The following is a 20,760-nucleotide window of genomic DNA, read 5'->3' on the forward strand; positions in this document are numbered from 1 at the left end:
ACATACAATACAATGCCAATACTCCACCACAGAGACCATCTGCCTTTGTTTTTGATCTGACTCCTGTTAGTTTCATTTCTTGAAATATCTTTTACTGGGAGAGGCAGGATATAGCAGATGCCTGTTCACATTCCACCTCTAATCACAATTCTGTTGATCTCTATCAGAGGTCAACAGAAACCAGTGTTTGTGCTATGTAGAGTCCCTTCCCCTCCCTGGAATCTCCTTTTCATGTTGAAGTGCACTCAGTGCTTCTCAGTATGGAAATCAGATTGCCACAGATGTGATCCTTGTTCCAGTTCTCTGAATCCTCTTCTGTTCTGCAATACCCTGTTAGAGATGAGAGGAGCAGAACTGCACAGAGAACTCAAGTGTAGGAAGAGCCATGGCAGTGTTTTCTGTTTTGTATCCCATTCTATTCGCCAGTCTCTCAGGTTCATAAAATCCTTCAGAAATTCCTCAAATTTCTGCCTTCACTACCCAAACTTCATATCTGTTAGTTTACTTTCTCATATCCTTACTTACACTCTTTTAAACCACATTTAGGGATAGGTGCAACAGCCTTGCTTCCCACCTCAAGTCCCAACACAACTCCACAACAGTGACCTCCCTCCACTGCAAGAATATGCCATTTTTCCTCTACTGCCTTTTAACCAATCTTTCATACCTACAGAGATCTTCCTTCTTAACCCCTAATGTCTTTAAAATCCTTTGGTGAGACACTGTGGAAAGCCTCTTGGAAATCCAAGTAGGCTTTTATCAACTGGATTTATCAACCATTTGTAATGGACCTCACTCCTGCTTATATTCTCATTTGTTAACTGCAGTTCTGGATAATAAAATGAAATGAATGGGCATCACTATAAATTATTTCCTTTTGATATTTAATATCAGTGTAGACCCATGAGTGGCTGGCAATCACTGAAGTACATAATGATCTACTCCTCTTCACAGCCTCCAGCACTCATTCAGGTACAAAGGGACTAGAGAAAACTCACGGCAAAGCTTCATACTGCACCCAAACCAGCAGAAGAATTCTGGGCAAGAGCTATAAAATAGTGATTTCAACTTCTTTCCAGAGCTATTCCTGCTCAAAAATGCAAATTCCTCCACAGCATGTCCCTACCAGTGCACCATACCTTCATAGGTTGTCCACACCAGGATCAGCTGCAAGCTATATTATGCAGAGAGGGTGAATTTTTCTGAGACTGACAGAAAAGAGTTACAGAGTCTGATTTCTTGTGATCCAAAAAGGGACCATCAGGTGGATCTTATTTAGGTGTCCCCAGCAAGTGGAGAGAGTAAAGGGTTTACTCTATCTGAATTATTAACACATGAATCACATAAACAGAGGTCAAGAGTTGGAGCTGGGTTGTTGGAGCATATTTATTTCCTTCCTCCCCATTTGAGTTCATGGCATGTTTCAGTAACAGAAAGAAAGACTACCAACTTTCCAGGTTTTTTTAAAACATCATCTAAAGCCACTTACTTTAGCAAATGTCCTGTATCCTTCCAGAATGGATCTGTAGCCTGTACACCGACACAAGTTCCCTACATTGCCAGAGCAAAAGGATAAGGATTTAGTGTCATTTAGCTAAAAATTTATCTTCTTTTAAAACATTCTATTGTTTCTCACAAAAGCTTGTCAAATCTTGAGACAGCTAATGAAAAAAATGGGAGGAGGGAAATTTCATTAGGAACCTTGCAACAACCCTACAATTCCTTTTTCTTGAAATTTAAACTGAAATTCATTTAGAACAAATTCAATCTGTCTTATTCAGTATTCATTTATCTCAATTGTGTGAGTCTTATCAGTATACCACCTAGTCTGTCTCCATTCCTACAAGAATTACACAGAGATTGCTTTCTCCTGCATCATCATTCCTCTCAGATCACTGCTGGAAACACAGTGATGACTCCAACCTCAGCAATAACAGTAGACTCTCACAGGATTTACACAGTTGGGTTCTGCCCCACTCTATCACTGCACATTGCTGTCTCGGTCCTTGACTTGAGGACACGTTCTCTGTCACTTCTACAGGCTGTTGTGACAGCAATGAATAAACAAGGACACTTTTATGCCCCTCAAGGACAGGTCACCTTTTGGGCTCCTAATCCCAGACTGAGGCCACTTGCCCCTGCTTATGAACTATGACGTTCATTTCGTAGCACCTGGCCGGCCTCCAAGTGAAAAAGCTACTTTTAACCTCACAACCACCAGCTCCTTTTAACAAAATACACTAAATAATGATGCACCTCCGTGCAAGTGGGTGAAGCAAATGTAAATAAAGTAGAACAGGTTGCACCCCTGCAGGGCTGTGAATATTACCTTGGAAAGCATCTTCAATGTCCTCCATGTGGGGCTCGGGGTTGTTCCGAAGCAACGTGTACATGGACATGACAATGCCTGGAGTGCAAAAGCCACATTGGGATCCATGGCTCTTTGCTATTCTCTCCTGAGATAAAGTAAAAACCACAATTAGCCCATAACACCAAGGTGAGTTCATTGTTGTGCTTGTTTCTATTACACTCGTGTTAAAAGCAAAACCCAGTATCACAGAGGAGTTAAGATTATCATCAGATGTTCTCTGGTCAATTAATCTATGGACAGCCTTCAAAGAGGAGAGCAGCTTGAAAAGTTTGCACCTAGGCTTCTATTGAATTTGTGGGGTGCCCTGGGGCAGGAAGGAATGGTGAGTTTGACTCCATGTTCTTAGAAGGCTAATTTATTATTTTATGATACTGTATTGTAGTAAAGAATGCTATACTATACTAAAGAATACAGAAAGGATACTTACAGAAGGGTAAAAGATAATAATGAAAACCTGTGACTCTCTCCAGAGTCTTGACACAGCTTGGCTGTGATTGGCCAGTGAGTGAAAATACTCACATCAAAAACTAAGGAAACAATCACCTGTTGGATAAGCAATCTCCAAACACATTCCAAAGCGGCAAAACACAGGAGAAGCAAATGAGATAAGAATTGCTTTCCTTTTTCTGTGACGCTTTTCCACTTCCGAGGAAAAGAATCCTGGGCAAAGGGATTTTTCCAGAAAATATGACTGCCACTGGCTTTGAACTCACAATGTGACTGAGGGCCACTAGAAGATTCCAAGGAGATCAGGAATTCTTCAGATTTACCATGCTAGCAAGCTTTGGGTTACCTGCCTAGACCTGACTTTGAATTTCAAAATTTAGCTGTCAGAATCTTCAGGTGGGAGGAGAAAAAAGAATACAAAGGCTGCCATCATTCATGCATATTGAACTTATTTTTCACTTTGTTGTTCACTCCCTCAGATGCTGGCACAAGTCCTACCCACTGTGCAAGCTGAGATGAATCACAGTTTACCTTAAGGCAGCAGGTCTCTGACAAAGAGAGGCAAGGCTGCACTGTAACACCTTGCTAGAAGAGCAAGGATGCACATCCCAGTCACTCCTCCTCACCAAGAATATTTTGAGACTCCAAAAACATCACTGAACCAAAACTTACTTGACTGCTCCTGGGAAGGTCCCTAACTATGGCAAGATCAGAAACCAAAGTCATTTGTGGAAGGCCATAGGAGAGCCCAAACCTATCCCAGATTTCCTGGCTCCAGGTCATTAGATTGGCTTTCCTCACAACATCAGTCTTCCCAGACCAGGATGTGGACCAAATACAGCCATGCAAATGCAGCCCAAGGACAAAAGCACTGGCAATTCAGCCAGGATAGCATGAGTTAACCTGTTGGGGCAGAACAGAACCCTAGCATTGCCTCAGGAGTTTGATTCTGTCACTCAGCCATTCCTACAAGTATGGATTGCTCATGTGGAGGGTCAGCCTCATGGCTTTAGTGGAGGTCCCAGTGTTCTGGAACAAGTTTAATTAGCACAAGAAAACATGCATAGAGGGTTTTAAAGTTACCAGTATTAATAGCTTACCTGGGCTGGGTGCAGCCTGGATTTGGTGTTTCCTATGCCTTCAACAGTAGTTACAGCCACGTGATGCAGGGCACAGACAGGGAAGAGACAAGCATTGGCAGTATGGTGGCTAAAACACTACATTAAGGTCATTTCATTTGACACTGCTGCTCAGCAAAGGAAAAAGGGAACAGGAGTAGTGAAGAGCACTCAGAAGCTACAGCAGTGAACATAGTAAGAACACTTAAGTAGATGTGATACAAGAATTAATTACAAATCAAGTCCTACAGCAGCACCCAGTAATCCAAAATTCTAATCAATTTCCCTTGCAGTTTGATCCAGGCACACACCATAGGATTTCACCTAGATATAGCAACTTTAAACATCCTTGTTGCACATTAAGATACAGAACCCATATAAGCAATTTACAGGGGCAGACTACAAATACTAAGATGTTGTGCAGCTGAACATTTACAAAGTTACTCCAGAGCCTGGAGTTCTCAGTCTTTTAGCTAGAAAGCTGTTTGTATGTGGTAAACATGAGGGAAAAGTCTAGACTGAAGGTAAAAGAGATTAATGTTGTCAAAACTCGTATAAGAATTAGCTATTTTATATAATTTCTATCAAGACAGAATGAGGACCCTAAAGATATCTTGCTTATGGCTATGCTGTTAAGAGAGGATCCAAGTTATAGTATCTCCAAGCATTATTCCAAATATACTAAAGATTTCAGTGCTTTCTGTTCCCCACAGTAAAACTAAACTGAGGCCTGTCTCATCCTCTCTTTGCATTCCCCTTTGTTTTTAGTCCATTGTTTCCCCTTTCAATTAATTAAAGTGAGAAGAGAAGGAAATTTTGTCTCAGGAAATAATTCTGAAAGTTACAGTACAAGTAGAGAAAAAAGTTAATATCTGCTGGCATACAGAAATGAGATTATTGTCATAATACAATAACAATAAAGATTTTATCACAATAATCATTATAAGGTTTGTCACAGGAAAAAGTTATATTAGAGTCAGTGCAGATATTGCAGGGCACAAAGAAATAGTTCCTCATAAACACTGTGCAATGCTTTAAGAAAAATACTTTCTTATCTCAGCCTTCTGAGCTTATGTTCTGAAAGTGAAAAATTATGTTTTGGCAGAAACATTCATTATATAACTTTTTTTAAAAGTAGTACCATATCTGGTATGTCAGGAACCTGGATCTGTCCCCCATTTTATTTCTCTGTTGCAGAGTTCAGATTGCAAAGGATACAGGATTTTCTTCCGGAAGGGATCATATTTGGATATCATAACAGTGCAAGCACCACATCCACCTTCTCCACAGCCTAGTTTGGTTCCACACAGGCCCACTGACAGAACAGGAATTAAGGAAAACACAAAAAGAGTTGGCACAAACTTGCTTAAGCCATCAATCAAGGCTGAGCAACAAGCTCCTGCTGGAAGCAAATCACTCCTTTCTTCTGCTAAATAATTTAACATACGCAAAGTTTCAAAAGCTGGCATGTGACTATTGAGATTGACACCCAAACCCCTCATAAGGACACAGCCCACACTCCAACACACTCTCAGAAACAAACAAAAAAATATCCTCAACTGCAACAGTTCCCACTTTCCATGACTCAGAAAAGGAAATGACACAAGGGAGATAAAGCACTGGTAATTGCTGAGCAGGAGCTGTTCAGGCATGCAGCCACATCCCTGAGCCACACAGTGACATCCTCCTTCAGCACCTCTCAGTGGTGGGGCTGGACTTCTTCCTGCACCTGGTGACTCCTACCACCCAGAAGGCTCCCAGGAAGGGCAGCCACTCAGGGCTACAAGTTACACAGTTTAGCACTGGCTGGGAGCTGCATTTGAACTGCTCACAAACTACCTGCATCTCAAAAGTCGTGGTCTGGCCACCCCATTTCTGATGGCTTGCCAATTGACAGGGACAAAACCAGCCAAGCACACTCCCCAGGAGCCTGGGTCCCATAAAATCACAGGAGAGCGACACTGAGAGCTAAAACTCATGGAGATGCACAGAACCTCTGCCCAGACACCTGGGAGCTCACAGAGTGTATGGTCCAGCCTAAGGAGATTCCTCCACAGACTACTGGGATCACAGGCTGTGCTTTAAAATCAGGAATTACATCAAATGTTCTGCAAAGGGAGTTCAGGAGAAAATGCCTTGAGTCACTTCTGCTTAGGTTCCTTCACTTATTAGAAGGTAATTAGACACTATTATTTATTGCAAAGAGAATTGGCTAATGTTGGGAGACTTTTGGTGGGGTAAAAATCAGCTGATTTCATTGGCAATGGACACTGAGTTGAGATAATCAGTGCCTTTCCCTGTATCACAGAGCTTTTGGAAAAGCAACAGACACTGTGATAGAGGGAACTCAATCTTGACTTCACTGCAGTGTGGCACTGACTGTTTCTAGAGAATCATAGAATCATTTAGGTTGGAAAAGATCTTTAAGATCACCAAGTCCAACCATAAACATAATGCTGCCAAGTCCACCCCTAAACCACGTCTTTGATGCAAACCTAAGGCTGCCAAGTCCAGAATGAAACCATGTCCTTAAAGCCACCATTGCTTTGCACAGAATCGTGTGCCTGCTTGAGCAGAAATACAGCTTTCCTGTGCCATCCAATGTTTCTCTTGACAACAGTGCTAACCTGCCTCAGTAAAATATGTTTCTCAAAGTAATTGTCTGACCCTAACACGAATGCTCATGTAGAAGATCAGCAGGTTTTGAAGGGCTCAGATTCTCTCTTTACAAAGCTATTTACATTAGTTATCTACCAGTTTAGAAATAAAAGTTCTGGCAGTAAGACACGCACACCTAGGCACAAGAGTAACACCACTTACATTTCCTCCTGACCTTTATCCATCTATGGTATACTCAGATAAGGAGAGCTGCTGATAGTTCTGCTGGAAACCTCCAAGAGTGTGATTCATGTCCCTGTACTTCCTTCCTTCAGCTCCCAGACAGGTGGAACACAGCAGCACGGTATGGATACACCAACACAACTGTGAACAGTTTGGCAGATGTACACAGCCAGCTGGCCAGACCAAAACTCAGAGAACATGGAATGACACCACCTATGGAAGCAGGCCTGGTCTGGCAGCAGCCAGCCTGATCATGACAGCAATAGCTACTCAGCTCCTGCAGCTGCTCTGACTCACATGGTGACCAGTTTCAAGCAGGGGTGAAATGTGACTGCTTGCATCTGCTCATGTAAACATACCCATGGTACATGGGGGGAACCCCTGCCTCCCTGAGTCATCTGATAAACAGCACAGGGTTATCAATTTATGGGATATTAGATAGCCAATACAATGTTTTGGCCAGAAATTTTTTTATTCTTTGTGTGGAACAAGCTTACATTTCCTTCCATTTTATTTTGATCTCATTATTGCTTCCTTTCCGTCATATTATAATTCTGTGAAATTACAAGTTTTTCCTTAAAGTATTAATAAATCATTTAAAGTATATAATTTAAAATTTGTTATTAAGTTTGGAATAGCAGCTGTAATCTTTGCTAGCAAGAAATACCAGACAATGCAAAGCACTCCCTCTTATACTCTGTGCAAAAGCTCTGCCCAGTACTGAAGTGAACAGTAAACAATTATGAAATGCTGTAGGCATTTAAAGCTTTCTGCAGTTTTTTTTCTGGCACTGGATACATTTTCTCCGTAGATAAGTCAGCAGGGTTGTTTCTGGATCCACATTTTTTTCCACCACCTGCAAAAAGGGAAAGATATAGATAAACACAAAATGTTTTACAACACAGATAAGTTAGTTGCAAGGGGAAAGTTTGGTCTTTCTGCAACTTCTTTTCCAAAGCAGGAAGCAAAAATCACAGATTATTTCAACAATGTTGGTCATGTGTCCAGACACAATGTTTCCTTGAATTTATTGTGTCAGAGGGAAGTATATGCATTACATACATGAGCTTTTCAGTCATGGCACACTGAGGCAAATCTAAAAAACCCTTCATCCAAAATGGCAAACAGACTTAGTAGTGAGAAGAGAAAGACTTAGTGAGAAAAGAAAGACCCGTGTTTTCTCCTAAAATCTTGGGTTCCTGACACGTCCCAAAGGGTGCCTCATATTTATTGACCCTGAATAACTGAACTCTGTCCTTTCTTTTACTGTTGGAAGAGAGAGAAAATGAGCAGATAAACAGAATGACAGAAAGAGCATCAGTAACAGGTTTTGCAGAGAAAAAACCCTAACAGTGGAAACTGTAATGTGACAACACAGGTGCAGCAGGATGGACAGAAGTACAAATTCTCTGAAGTTTCTCCTTCCTCCCTTGTAGTATTCAATCAATCAGTATTACAGTAGTAGCCATCCTAAATGTGAGAATACAAAACTCTAAGAAAGGAAACATTTTTGCTGCATATTTTGAGCCACCTCCATCCTATTAATAAACCATACTATAAGAAGTTATCCATTAGACATAAAACATTTTACTTTACTCTCTGCCAGTGGTCAGAAACCAAAGTTCTGCCCCTGCCACAGGGCTTGTCTTCCTCTTTTTCTGTTATTAATAAAGTGTCAAGAAACTTTTCCAAATTCACTGTGTGCCAGAATATAATCATGTTCTTGGCTCTTATTCTATGCAAGTCCTAAGTACAATGGTTACAGTTTATTTAAATTAATCACTCCCAGTTTGAAGGGCAAATTGAAACAGGGGTCATTTGTTCAAGTGTGTTTTTAACTTTTCTTTTCTCACTGATAAGAAACCTTCACAACCTCTGTCCTGCTCCAGTTTTATGTCTTTGACATATGATGTGGTTATCCTAAAGAGACAAGGTTCATTCTACTTCCTGTTTGAGTTCACTGTTTTAGAATTAACTGATAAAATTGCTGCTACAAAACACAACTGGTCACTTTTTGCACATCTCACTCCTTCACTGGGGATGATCTACAGGAAAAAAATAGTCCATTCTAGTTTGGGAATGTCATGTTGCAGACCATGCAGCACCCATTGCTGCTATTCAGAGCAGAGTGTCCCTGTTCCCTCACCTCCTGGATGCAGAGAAACAAATAAAAGCATGCAGTGGCTCTTCCATGACCATCTGGTTCAGAGTAAGCCCATACCTCCCCCTCTGCTGCACCTTCTCAGACAGACATGAGAAGGAAATTCCAAACATCCTTGTGAGAGGACAAATGGCCTTTCAGAGCCATTCCACAGGCAAAGAGCCAGCCCCAGCAACTCCCACTGTCACACTAAGCTTCTTCCTTGTGTCTGTGCCAATGGCCATTGCAAATCCTTCCAAAGCAGCTTCTAAGATATCCAGACACAGAGAAGAAACTTTAGAACAGCTAAAGACTATTCTGTGCTTATATCAAAGAAAACATCTCAAGAGGTTTTCTTGAAAGAGCCCAAGAAGCGCTCAGTCATGTACTCAAACCAAACAATTAAAAGTTTGGCCCACTGGCCTCTTTTCAGGAAGCAGGAACTAGAAGACAGGCCTAGTCCTTCATTTTTTGTTTAACCACTCATCTCCATGTACTTTTAGTGATGTAAGAATACGTGAAGCCCCACAGCCAATGCTTTACTCAACTTTATCAGAAAGTATCTCCCACCATGTCGCAGACAGTCCCTTACTCTGTTCCAGCCAGCAGCCCTGGATTGCTACTTCAGCCACTTCAAACTACCCCAGTGGAGCTGCATATCTGCAATTCTGGCAGAGACTAAGGATCTGAGGGAGATATGGGTAAGAGTTTGGAGAACATTCTGGATTAACACCAATCTCACACATCAGAGATCAAGGAATCATTTCTCTTCACTTCAGATTCCTGGTGGGAGGATGCTTGCTGATGAGTCTTGCTGGGCACAGAGTAAGAATTTTTTGCTGTTCTTGCCTTTTGCTCACTGTTGTTGATGCTGGCCTGTCCTCCAGCATATCATTCCTCCAGTGGTTTGTTGCAATCTCCTGCTGTGATTTGTTCTTAAAATACTTTAAAGCCCTGTGGGTGGGGATAACACATCTTGTCTGATGCCCAGTACAATATAATTCACAGCTCAGTACCACAGCTCCTGCTCACCTCCCCCAGTGTCCTTGTACAGAAAGAAACTGAATTCCATCCATTGCCTGCTGTGGTGGTAGGATCAGACAACTTAGATACTGCAGGTAAAGAAATAGTTCCCTTTTGGTAAGTTTTTAGTGTTTGGCAATTTGTTTTATTTTGGTTTTTTAAATCAAATGTCATATGGCAGGTATATCAGATTGACAGCCATATTTTGACAATTTTAAACTGGATTTACTGCATTTGGCAGCTTAATTATTAATCAAATGCAGAAAGAAACATTGTTGAAAATGTTAGGATGGCACAGACAGTCAAATGACTCTCAACAAATTTACTCTGTACTGCTGTGTTTGTACTACACGTCTGTTTGCCTACTGATTCTCGGAATTTTAAATACTCAGATCCACCTCAGCAGGGAGCCTAGCCTGGCCCTGAAGTTCTTTGTGCTTTTAAGTACCACTTAAGAACCAGAGCAGGTTCTGAAGCAGTTCTTCACACCTTTAGAGTGCACGGACTAGTCCAGAAAAATGTTGAGGTCACTTCCCCAGAATTTTATGTAGAAAGCTTCAATCTCAATAAATATTTTGTTTTTCAAATTCCCTACCTGCCTCTCACTCATTCAGATAACTTTGCCTTTACAACACAAAGCATCATATTTAGATCATTATTCCCAGAAAGTTAGAGGTTTTTCAGTTTAAGGAACTGTAGTCGGACAAGGTAGATAGAGGAAGAGAAGTGAAAAACTTTCCCATTTTACCAAACAATGTGCTAAAATTTCCATCAGTTGGGGTCTATAAATGAGAAGCAGGTGCTTTCCTGAAGGACAAGATCCCATTCAATCACTAATCCCTGGTCACTGATTAAGTTGCAAGAAGAGAAAGTGAAAGGTTTTAACCAGATTGCCACACAGCAAGTCAGACCAGTCACATGCAAAGGTCCCCTAGGACCTTGAAATTTGTGGATGTGTTATTCCTGAAGACAATGAGAAATTTCAAATTCATTTATTAGCAAAAAGGACTAGACCACAGACAAACAAACTGAATATAATCACATAACATAAATTTGCTACTGGTCATGAGAACACTTTGTTCTGCTTTAAACCAGCAAACTGAAAGCTCCTAAGTCTCTGTTTATGTAGAACCCAGAGGTTCACAAAGCTCAGAAAAATCCTGTATTTTAGCTGGTCCCATCAGCAATCAAATACAGACTTTGGAAGTGGTAAGAGGTCTAATGTGGCTTCCACTTCCAGCATAGATCCTCCCTTAGCATTCAGAATAGAAATAGAAATATTGACTCCACGTGTTTAAACTAAAATTACACGCTACATATGCATGAGACAGACTTGTCAGCCAAGAGAAAAAAATTGCCCCTATTAGCTTTAAATTGAACATGCTAATTTGCATTCTAGTCTAGGCAGACTATTAAGAGAACTTTGAGTTAGTAGTGTGCCAAGCTATATGCCCAGTGAAATAAACAGTCCTGAATGGAAAGTGTGCTCAGCTGCTCCAAGGAGACTTTTCCTTGACACCAGTGCAGGCTGGGCTAATGTGAGAGAGAAGAAATTGCTGCAATCCGTGTCCCTGTCTCACAAACCACCTCTTGGCATTGTGGTTTTGTACAGTGACAGAATGTCAGCAGCCCATTTGCAGTGTCAAGCTGTCATGAATTCACAGCAGGAACCTTTCCCACTGGCCATGTTACCACACTCTTGGCAGTGAATCAGCTGGATATTTAATCAAGATCACAGATGGATAAAGCCATATTCTAACTTGGAATCACAGAATATACTGACTTGGAAGAGACACACTAAAACCATCAAAGCTCAACTCCTGGGCCTGCACAGGACACCCCAAGAATCCCAACAGGTGCCTGAGAGCATTGTCCAAATACTTCCTGAAGTCTGTCAGACTTGGTGCTGTGGCCACTGCCTTGGGCAGCCTGTTCCGGTGCCCAACCACCCTCTGGGTGAAAAACCTTTCCATAACCTCCCCTGATGGATGCTGTTTCCTCAGGTCCTGCGACTGGTCACCATTGAGAAGATATTAATGCCTGCCTCTCCACTTGCCCTCTTGCTAGCTGCTGTTCCAGCAGAATTGCACTTCCAGGCACTTCCTTGGCACGCCTTCCATCACCTTTCATGTGCAGCAATGTCCCAACAAACTCCACCTACACTGCCACAGATCAGAGTGCCCCATGAGTCCAATTCTCTCTCTTAAATCTGCATTTGGTAGGGCTGTAACTTGAGCCACTTTAGCAAGACACACAAAGAAAGGAAAAGAAAAAAAAAAAAAGAAAAAGCCACTGGAGGCTCTGGGCATAGCAAGTGAAACCTGTTCCTTTACTAGAACTGTCTGCTCCATGGGGCAGTGGGAAAGGATGCTAACAGAGCTTTGACACTCAAAGAAGTTGGTACCATTGGTAATATTAATCATCCCTTGGTGTTTTGTTGTTTGGTTTTTTTTTTCAGCCAAGCTGCCAAGATCACACTGTGATAAACTCCTTTACGCATGCACGCAGTCAGGCTTCTGCAAACAAGAACAGCAGTTCCATAAAAATTGCTGAAATGCAACAAGGCCAGTGTCACACTCACAGGAGGTTTATTACCTGCAGGACACAGCAAGGACAAGCAGAAGATCCAAAATAAACAGGTTGTTTCTGCTGATGGCCTTCAGGGCCTAGACTGCCATTTCTCCCCTTCTCTGCCTCACCCCACATGCATAAAAGAAAGTCCCACAAGGCCAGCTCTGGACTTTGACTAATAGACATTTTCATGTGTTAGCAAAAAGTTTTCTCCAGGAAGAAGAACTTTTCTAGCAGTTTACACAGAACAGTGCTCTTGTAATAACTGAGCACCAGCCAGTGCTGAAGCACCATTTGTAACTGGCATGCAGGAATTTGTTTACAAATTCTTCATACCTACCATGAGAGGCCTATTGGTTTTGAACCTCAGCTGATCTGGCACCAGAATTACAATTCTCTCTGATTAGGGTATACCAGAAAAAAAATTAAAAAATCAAATAAGACAGGGCACTTGGCTTGTATCAGGGTCTGAATTGCCCAACACATTTGTGGCAACCTCCTAATGCAAGAACTAGAGAGCTCCAAGTTCACCCTCTACAAACTCAGGTTCACAGAGGAGGCATCTCACAAAAACCTCACAGAGCAAGAAGACAAAAAGTTAATGGTGTGCCACCTGTTCCCACCATAGCAGAATTTCAGATAAAATTCACAGACCATCCTATGCCACAATTTCAATTACCAGACTCAATTAGCTAGTTACAATTAACTTGGAGCTTCATGTTTTCATCTCTTTCTAGAAAGAATGTATGGCAGATATGTCAATTAACACATATGAACCACTACTAATGTGTGTGAGCAGAGCTTTAGTTGTCATCCTTCTCTATAAAACCTCAGAACCAAGCCTGGGCTCTACATCAGCATTATATTTGACAACTCTATGACTAACTTTTACTGCACACTAGATAAAATTCGTTCATCAGTGAACTGTTAATATATCAATAAAACAAAACATCCACATCAAATCCACTAGTACCTCAGAAGGTTCTAATTCCAATCCAGTTTGGGGTACAAAGTCATAACTAAAACCCCTAATTGTAGCTACACTGTCATCCACATTAAACAACCATGAAAAAGGACAAAAAGCAAAATAGATAGTAATCCTGTGCTAGTCTGTAAGACAGGGCACAGAGCTTTTTAACCAACAGAGTATTGTGTGACCCCTTAAGGGATTAAAAATTAATTGTCCAGCCCAAACCCAATATAACACCTGATTTACACCCATAAGCAGTGCTCAGGGAAGGTTTGCAAACTCTTGGCTCCACACCAATGGATAAGCAACCCTGGCCCCTTTCCTTCCCAGCAGGAAGCTGCTTTTGGCACAAGCTCCCTTGCCCAAGTGTCTGGGCAAGGGGAAGGTGGGGAAGGCAGCACTGAGCTGAGCTCAGAAACAGAATTAACTTGGTAGTTGGTCCAAGAGTCAGCTTTGACTTTTGTAACAAGCCTTTGAAGAGGCATTGCTAGCCAGGCAAAGCCCAAACTGAGGAAAGGGAGATCTAGGATGAGCTGTTCAAATGTGTCCATCACATGCAATGAGCAGCCCAGCCTCCTGTGAGACACAGTCACTTCTCAGGTTATTGCCACGAATCAGTATCAGTTAATGGGCTTTCATTCTGAAGAGTTTTCTAGCTTCTTAAATGGAAATGGAATAAACATTTTTCTAAATCCCTTTCAAAAACCAGATGTTAGAATTACTTATTGATGAATTATATATGGATGCTTCCATTTGAGTTGAATTTTCCAGATCTGTTTTAAATACTGAAATTATTTCTAGTAAAAATGCCTGTATTCAGCAGTGAACACTTATTTAAAAGTAGTTACGTCAGAATTGTAGTAAATTATTGCCAACAAATCAAAAATGTAAAAGGAATATTATGTAATCGTGTTACCCTTTGAATAAGTCACAAGGTAAACTCAAAGAAGAGAAAAAGTCATTTAGCAAAGCAACATGTAATCATCAGAAATTAATACTTAAAAGTCATGGAATGACTTTTAATACATGACTTAAAAGTCATGTATTCCTATCAGAAAACTTAAGAGGAGAAAAAAAGATGGCTAGAAAAGTAAGTGATCAAGCCACAATCCAGGAGCAAGCTGAACAGGAAGCTGGAATCTCCCTTACCTTTTTACCATTCACAAAGAAAACAAGTTCATCCCCTGCCTGGTTGGGAGCCATCCTGCACACCTTCCCAGCTTCACTGTGACAGGGCCACAGACCAGCCTTGTGAGAGCAGCCCTACTCCCCAGAGCACAGTGAGCACCAGCCACACCACATGCAGGTGACCCGAGTGTGCCTCCACAATGTTTGACTTGATTTTTACACCGGTGCCCTGTGAGAGCCCATATTATATAAGAGGCAATGGAGAGGCGTGCCAGCTGCCTGTGGTTGGTGCTCCTGCAGCCCTAATGACAGCAGAGGAGCTGGAAGCAGCAGAGTGACCCGCCCCCTTTTATATAGCAGAGGATCACAATTCAGCTGCATTCCCTTCAGATGATCCTGCCAGGCTTGGGGCACTGCTGGTGCCACTAGCAGGGAATTCACCGGGTTTTGCAATGCAATGCAAACTTCAGGGGAGGGAGGGAGGGGGCGTTCTCCCAGCTATCCCTCACCAAATATTGACAAGAAAAAGCTGTTTCCCTTGTTCTGTGCACAGCCATCCACCTGGCACTCACCACTCAGAGGTCTCCAATGACAGCACCTGCTTATTTAAAAAACTCCTTGATATGTGCACATCTGCTGCTAGGCTTGCACTATTTTTCCTCGCAGTTTCAAAGCTGCAGTACCCTCTGCCTGGGAGGACATAATTTAAACAGGTATGTGTTTGTCCACATAAAAGCAGTTCTAGAGAGCTGGCACTCTGATCCAGTATGTGTTTGTCCACCTAAAAGCAGTTCTAGAGAGCTGGCACTCTGATCCAGTACCTCTTTCAAGGTGCTGGGCTAAAACCATAATGTTTACACTGGGCCCTTAAAGCATTTAGTCTTACCTGTTTTGGCTTAATCCTTACATCCTGGCTCCTAGGTGCATGCTGCCAGTGAAATACAGAGGAAAACCAAGGATTTTTTGTCTTCCATTTCCATGGTGGTGGTTTCTTCTGGTTTCTCCATTACACAACCACATATTTTGCATGAAGCCTTCCTGTTTATTTCTTCCAAAGCTGTTGGCAAAATCATGCACGTGATGGCAGAATCCATGTGACAGGCATTGGTTCAATGAACAAGATATTAAACAGTTTCTTCCAGTTTAAAATTCCACCACAAAGCAGCACAGTTCCAAAGTCTCATGCAAGTTTCCTAGCACTGTACCTTATCCTGCCTGCTCCATTCTGATTCTTGTGATTTTGCTTTCCTTCTTCAGTTTCAGTTATTTTTTATTAGGTTTTTTAATTATTTCTTTTAAATACCTAGGAAAGTACTATATCAAAGTCTTCTTCTCAGGAACCTCTCTGAATAATTAATAAAATAACAAAGCCTAATTAAGTTACAATTTTCAAAAATAGTCCTTCAGTATTACAGAAACATTTCACAGTGAACACAATACATACATTATTTTTACCAGCTTTTATCTTCTGTTTCATCTATTCTGTTTCCCAGTCTACACCCTAGAAAAGCTATTTCATAACTAGTGTCAAACACCATTTCAGCCTTCTTTATAGGCATTTCAGTTTGCTGAAAGTAGAGTTCAGAGCAAATTTGTGCTTAAAACCAGCTGCCTTAATCTATGTTTTCAGTGAAGTTGTGCATAGCTGAGCCAGTGCTGACACCTATTGTCTGGCACCTCCCACTTTGCAATATCAGAGTACTAGAAAAAAACCCTTTTTTCCAGGTAATCTTAAGCTCTGTTGCTTGGGATTTCTGTGCAAAATTTACACAAGCACTACCCTCACGTAGCAAGCTTCAATCTCAAAATTAGTGTACACAAGGTTACTACTCATTAATAGTTTTGTAATATTTCAAATAACAATTGTTACTCATAACCACAAGTAACGTGTTATTACAGCAATCTTAAAGCAACTAGCCATTACAGCATTAACACCAAAATCAAACTTGTTTAGTTTCCTAATCTGTGTGTTCCATAATGCATGATGCAGTTCTTAGGTTTAAAGAACATTTCCAATCATTCCATCACTTCTTAAAGGAAGCCCATACTCAAATTTCTGCCTAGCCTTGGTGATAACATTATAGGTAAACTATTGATTTCTGCTAAATCAGTAAACAGCACCTTATGATATTCCATCACAGGAATTTGATCCATCAACCTACTATATACCCAAGACAAAACTAAAAAAAAAATACAACCATGATCTCTATTTATAGATTACATGGTAATTTAAAACTTCAGACCTCATCTCAACAGAGTGACTGATCACCCAGCACCAAATTCACTCATTCTCTCATCACCCTGATGGGATAGTCTATTACTATACCCATTTCAAAGGCAGCAAACCAAGACATACAGAACAGGAATTTTCCTAGTGTTCTAATAACTCTGGAGCATGAGAGTGCGTGCTGTTGAAATCTCTTGTCCATTTCTTGAAATCCCACGTGCTCTGAAACAGAACAGATGATTACAAGAAATCAGAGAAAAGAAAGTGAAAGCTAAAAAAAAAAAACCCACAAAATCCTCAACTCTCAACACAGAACTTCCTTAAGTGAGCTAAAATAGAAAAGTTTCCTCAATCAAACAAAAATTAGTTATTAGACAAAGTATTCTGACTTACCAGTCCGATAAAGTCTAGCCAGTTTCCCATTTTAGAAATCATCCCTTTGCCCATTAATAATTCTGAGATAGGAATGTTTTACAAGTTCAAAATTCCTTGCAGTCTCCTTCACCCACTGAAGAGCTCAGAAAGCAGTTGATATTAGTCAAGAATTTATTTTTTTTTAAAGCAGCTGACTTTCCTCATTCTGACTGGTTAATCCTGCAGACCTGGCTGTTGCAATCATAATAATAATCATCTGTTCTGCAGATGATCATACGTGTAGCTCAATAAATACAGTGAAATTTATGGAAACACTATTCCTGCCAGGAGTTAACTGCCAGAATTCAGGTAAATGGATGAAGTACAACAAGGAAACAATGCCAGGGGTAATAAAGGAGGAGATTTAAACAAACAGAACTGAGAAGATTTGTTGCTCTGTTCTCAAATTCCTCTTTATAGGTAACAGGAAAGAAGAAACAGGTGACTCTGAAGATAATTCTATCAAGGGATTTATGAGGAGCAATTTTTAAAGCAAATAGAAAAAAGAACAGAGTCCAAAGTCAGTGGTTTAATGCAGTAACCCCTGTATCAAGCTTCCAGTGTCTGCACACTCACTCTGTGTGCCCACTGCCCCTCTGGAGCCACTGTTGCTAAACCATTTTGGACAGCATCTTTCCCCCTAAAGTGGAAACAACCTGTTTGCTTTAGTTCTGGTGATCCCTCTACATGTTGGCTCAGGTATCCTGTGTGGGAACACACACTGGACTCTCCTCAGGGATCTCAAGAGGTCTCCACCTGCTGTTATCAGGGTCAGCCGCGAGGGCATACAAGGTTAATTGGAGCTGTGCACACTATCTCTTACTTCTTAAAAATCCCTTTTAGAGCCTCAGCTGTTGGTGGTTGTGGGTTCTGTTCTGAGTGTTCTCTGTATGAGTTTTAAAAACCCCAAAACATCATAGAGGAATGATTATAAATTATTATATTGAGTGTAGACAGAGTGTGATGCCTGAGGATGTTTGTTCTTCTCTTTAGCATCACCTCTCAGCCACTGGTGAAGACTGGTTCCTGAAAGAAGTGGGCCTTTTATCTTGCTGGATAGAGACATTCATTCTTTGTTGCCAAAGTCTCCAAAAAGAGCTCAAAGAAACAAAACTATTTGGGATCCTAATACAGACAGTAAACTTAATACCCTACAATAAGAAAACACTCCAAAAACCCCAACAAAACACAATCCCCCAAAAAATAGCTCCACATAAAATTGCCATATGATTATGAAAGTAAGGTACTGCACATTTTTTCAAAGGCATTTCTCAGAAATTAAAAAAAAAAAAGAAATTATGTTCATGCACTTTCCTGTGAGGGGTGCAAATTCCTTCATGGTTACAGACAGACATTTGAAAAAGATCATCATTACAAAGCAAATATAAATTTGATTTCCCCATTGAGGCTTGTGAGTGGATACTAGCTCATTATTAATGAATCACTAATCGTTCAGTGTTCAGCTTCTAATTGTACAAATATTGTCTAATTATCCAGATATATTGCATGAATTATGATCTCTTCACCTGCTTTTGAAGATGGGTGGAGTTTAATTATAGCTCTTTTCTTTGTCCTACCACCTGTCTTCCTATAAGAGCAAGAAATGAGCAAGGTTAGCCAATGCAGCCTTCTGTTGAGGAGTCCTGGTTGTCACTATTCATCACAATAATTAGCAGAGCATGACTGATTTCAATTCATTCTCTGTTTCTTCCATTGCCTATTTCCAGTGGGCCAAACAAAGGATGTTTCAGATATCTGACCTGAAAAGCAACTTCTTTTCAAGGAGGCTTGTTAATGTGAGTTCCTTGTCTCCAGCAGCACCAAACTTGACACCTATCAGCTGTTTTTTACCTGCTTCCAGGCACCATGTGAGAGACATTTCCTGTACCTGTCCTGATAATCTAACTCACTAAAATCATACCTCTTCTTCATCTTTCTTTCCTCTCATCTGTTGGCATTTTAGGAGCATCTTTTGTATTTAAACATTAGATCTCTGTCCCAGAAGGAGGCAGAGTTCACTTGCAGAGACTGCCTGTTGCCCCTGTCTGGAGGAAGCATTATCTCCAGTGGCTGTTCCAAGGAAGAAAGGGAAGGGAAGCAGCTGCAAGAACCACACCAGGCTCTCCATTCTTCTGCCCAGCTGCTAAAGCACTGCCTCTCTGGCATCTAATAATCCCATTATATTCCAAGATCCCTGCACAGGTAAGTAGGAGCTTCTGGGCCAGATTAACTAGGTGAAAACTAGCTCCCATACCATTATCCATGCATGGCTAACTTTCCACTGCTTTTCTTCACGGAGAGAGTCTCTACACAAAAGTCTGCCTTGCTTGTCTTGTTCTGCCCTTCTGAAGGTATGAATTAATTTTGTTTGGGAGATGGTAATACCTAGTTTTCTCTTATCTATACACTGGATGGAGTCAAGCATGTGGCTCCTTGTCAAAATTCTGATACCAGCTATATGAAATAAATTTCTATTTCATATACTGTCCTGAACCTGCCTGGGCATCTGCACAAATACTATGTCTGCTCTGTGTATCTCACTGGTAATTCTTTTCTCATTTCAGAATGCATTATTTTCATGAGCAGTTCATTTGAAAACCAAGAAATCCTCCACAGGTGCCTCTGCTAACAAAAAACCAAAAAGGTTTTCCTGAATCAACCAAACATTTGACTGCTCTATCTAGGAGGGATTTGTATGCCAAAAGCTTGTAAGCATCCCCCAACTATGTAAGTCTGCCTAAGGAAAGGCTGTCTCTCTCCACAGACCCTGCCTAAACAGAGACCTGCACTTAGTACCTTGTACTGAGATTTCCTTCTAGTTCCCATCATTAAGATGGCCTGCCTAGACTGGACAAGCATGGCAAGGCAATCCCACAGAGACTTTGAGAAGAGTTTTGTTATTACCATAGTGCAGGAGAGCAGATGCCATCACCATCACTGAAACAGGCCAGTTGTCTCAAACTGCAGCCATCATGGTCAGCTGGTATCCCCCAGACTCTCTTGATTTCTCTTCAAAACAAATTAATTCTAAATAATTTTCCACTAAGCAATAAGTAACAGACCATAAACATCAAGCAGGAAACAAAAAGACAGTTCTGGCTCAAGAGCAGTTGCTATAAACCCAGCATGCATCATTTAAGGTGAAAATTAGAAAAGCCATACCCATTATAGCAGTAACATTGAGGAATGCCCTTCCAAGAGAAGCAGTGCATAAAAAAAAAGATGAACTGCTTAAAAACTGAAAATTGAAGAGCCTACAAAGTGGATAATATCTTAAGCACATATTGCAGAAGTTGAAACTTAAATTACTTCAAGTCCTGTGTTTCTCCTCCAATCCTACCTAGTGTCCACAAGACAGATTTTCTCAAGTCATGTTCCTGATATCCTACAGTCTCAGCTTGAAGTAGAAGAGCCTTCTTAGTGTCAAATTTAGTTTATTAAGAACAGACAGGGAAGCTAGCTGACTGTTTGTAGAAAGCCTGTAATGATGTACATCTAAAATGTGTCTTT

At 41.0% G+C, this 20,760-nt stretch overlaps 1 protein-coding gene across 1 annotated transcript in view; it reads right to left on the bottom strand.

Annotated features, from left to right (window-relative positions):
* XDH (xanthine dehydrogenase) overlaps positions 1–14,684 on the bottom strand; it is a 49,619-nt gene extending 34,935 nt beyond the window's left edge. Inside the window, 6 exon segments of the mRNA XM_036381419.1 lie at positions 1,490–1,551; positions 2,330–2,456; positions 3,919–4,027; positions 5,155–5,251; positions 7,576–7,633; positions 14,631–14,684. Coding sequence (XP_036237312.1) covers positions 1,490–1,551; positions 2,330–2,456; positions 3,919–4,027; positions 5,155–5,251; positions 7,576–7,633; positions 14,631–14,684 — 507 coding nt within the window.
* Positions 14,685–20,760: the final 6,076 nt, after the last annotated feature.

This window comes from Molothrus ater, chromosome 3 (genome assembly GCF_012460135.2).
Source record: "Molothrus ater isolate BHLD 08-10-18 breed brown headed cowbird chromosome 3, BPBGC_Mater_1.1, whole genome shotgun sequence".
NCBI lineage: Eukaryota > Metazoa > Chordata > Aves > Passeriformes > Icteridae > Molothrus > Molothrus ater.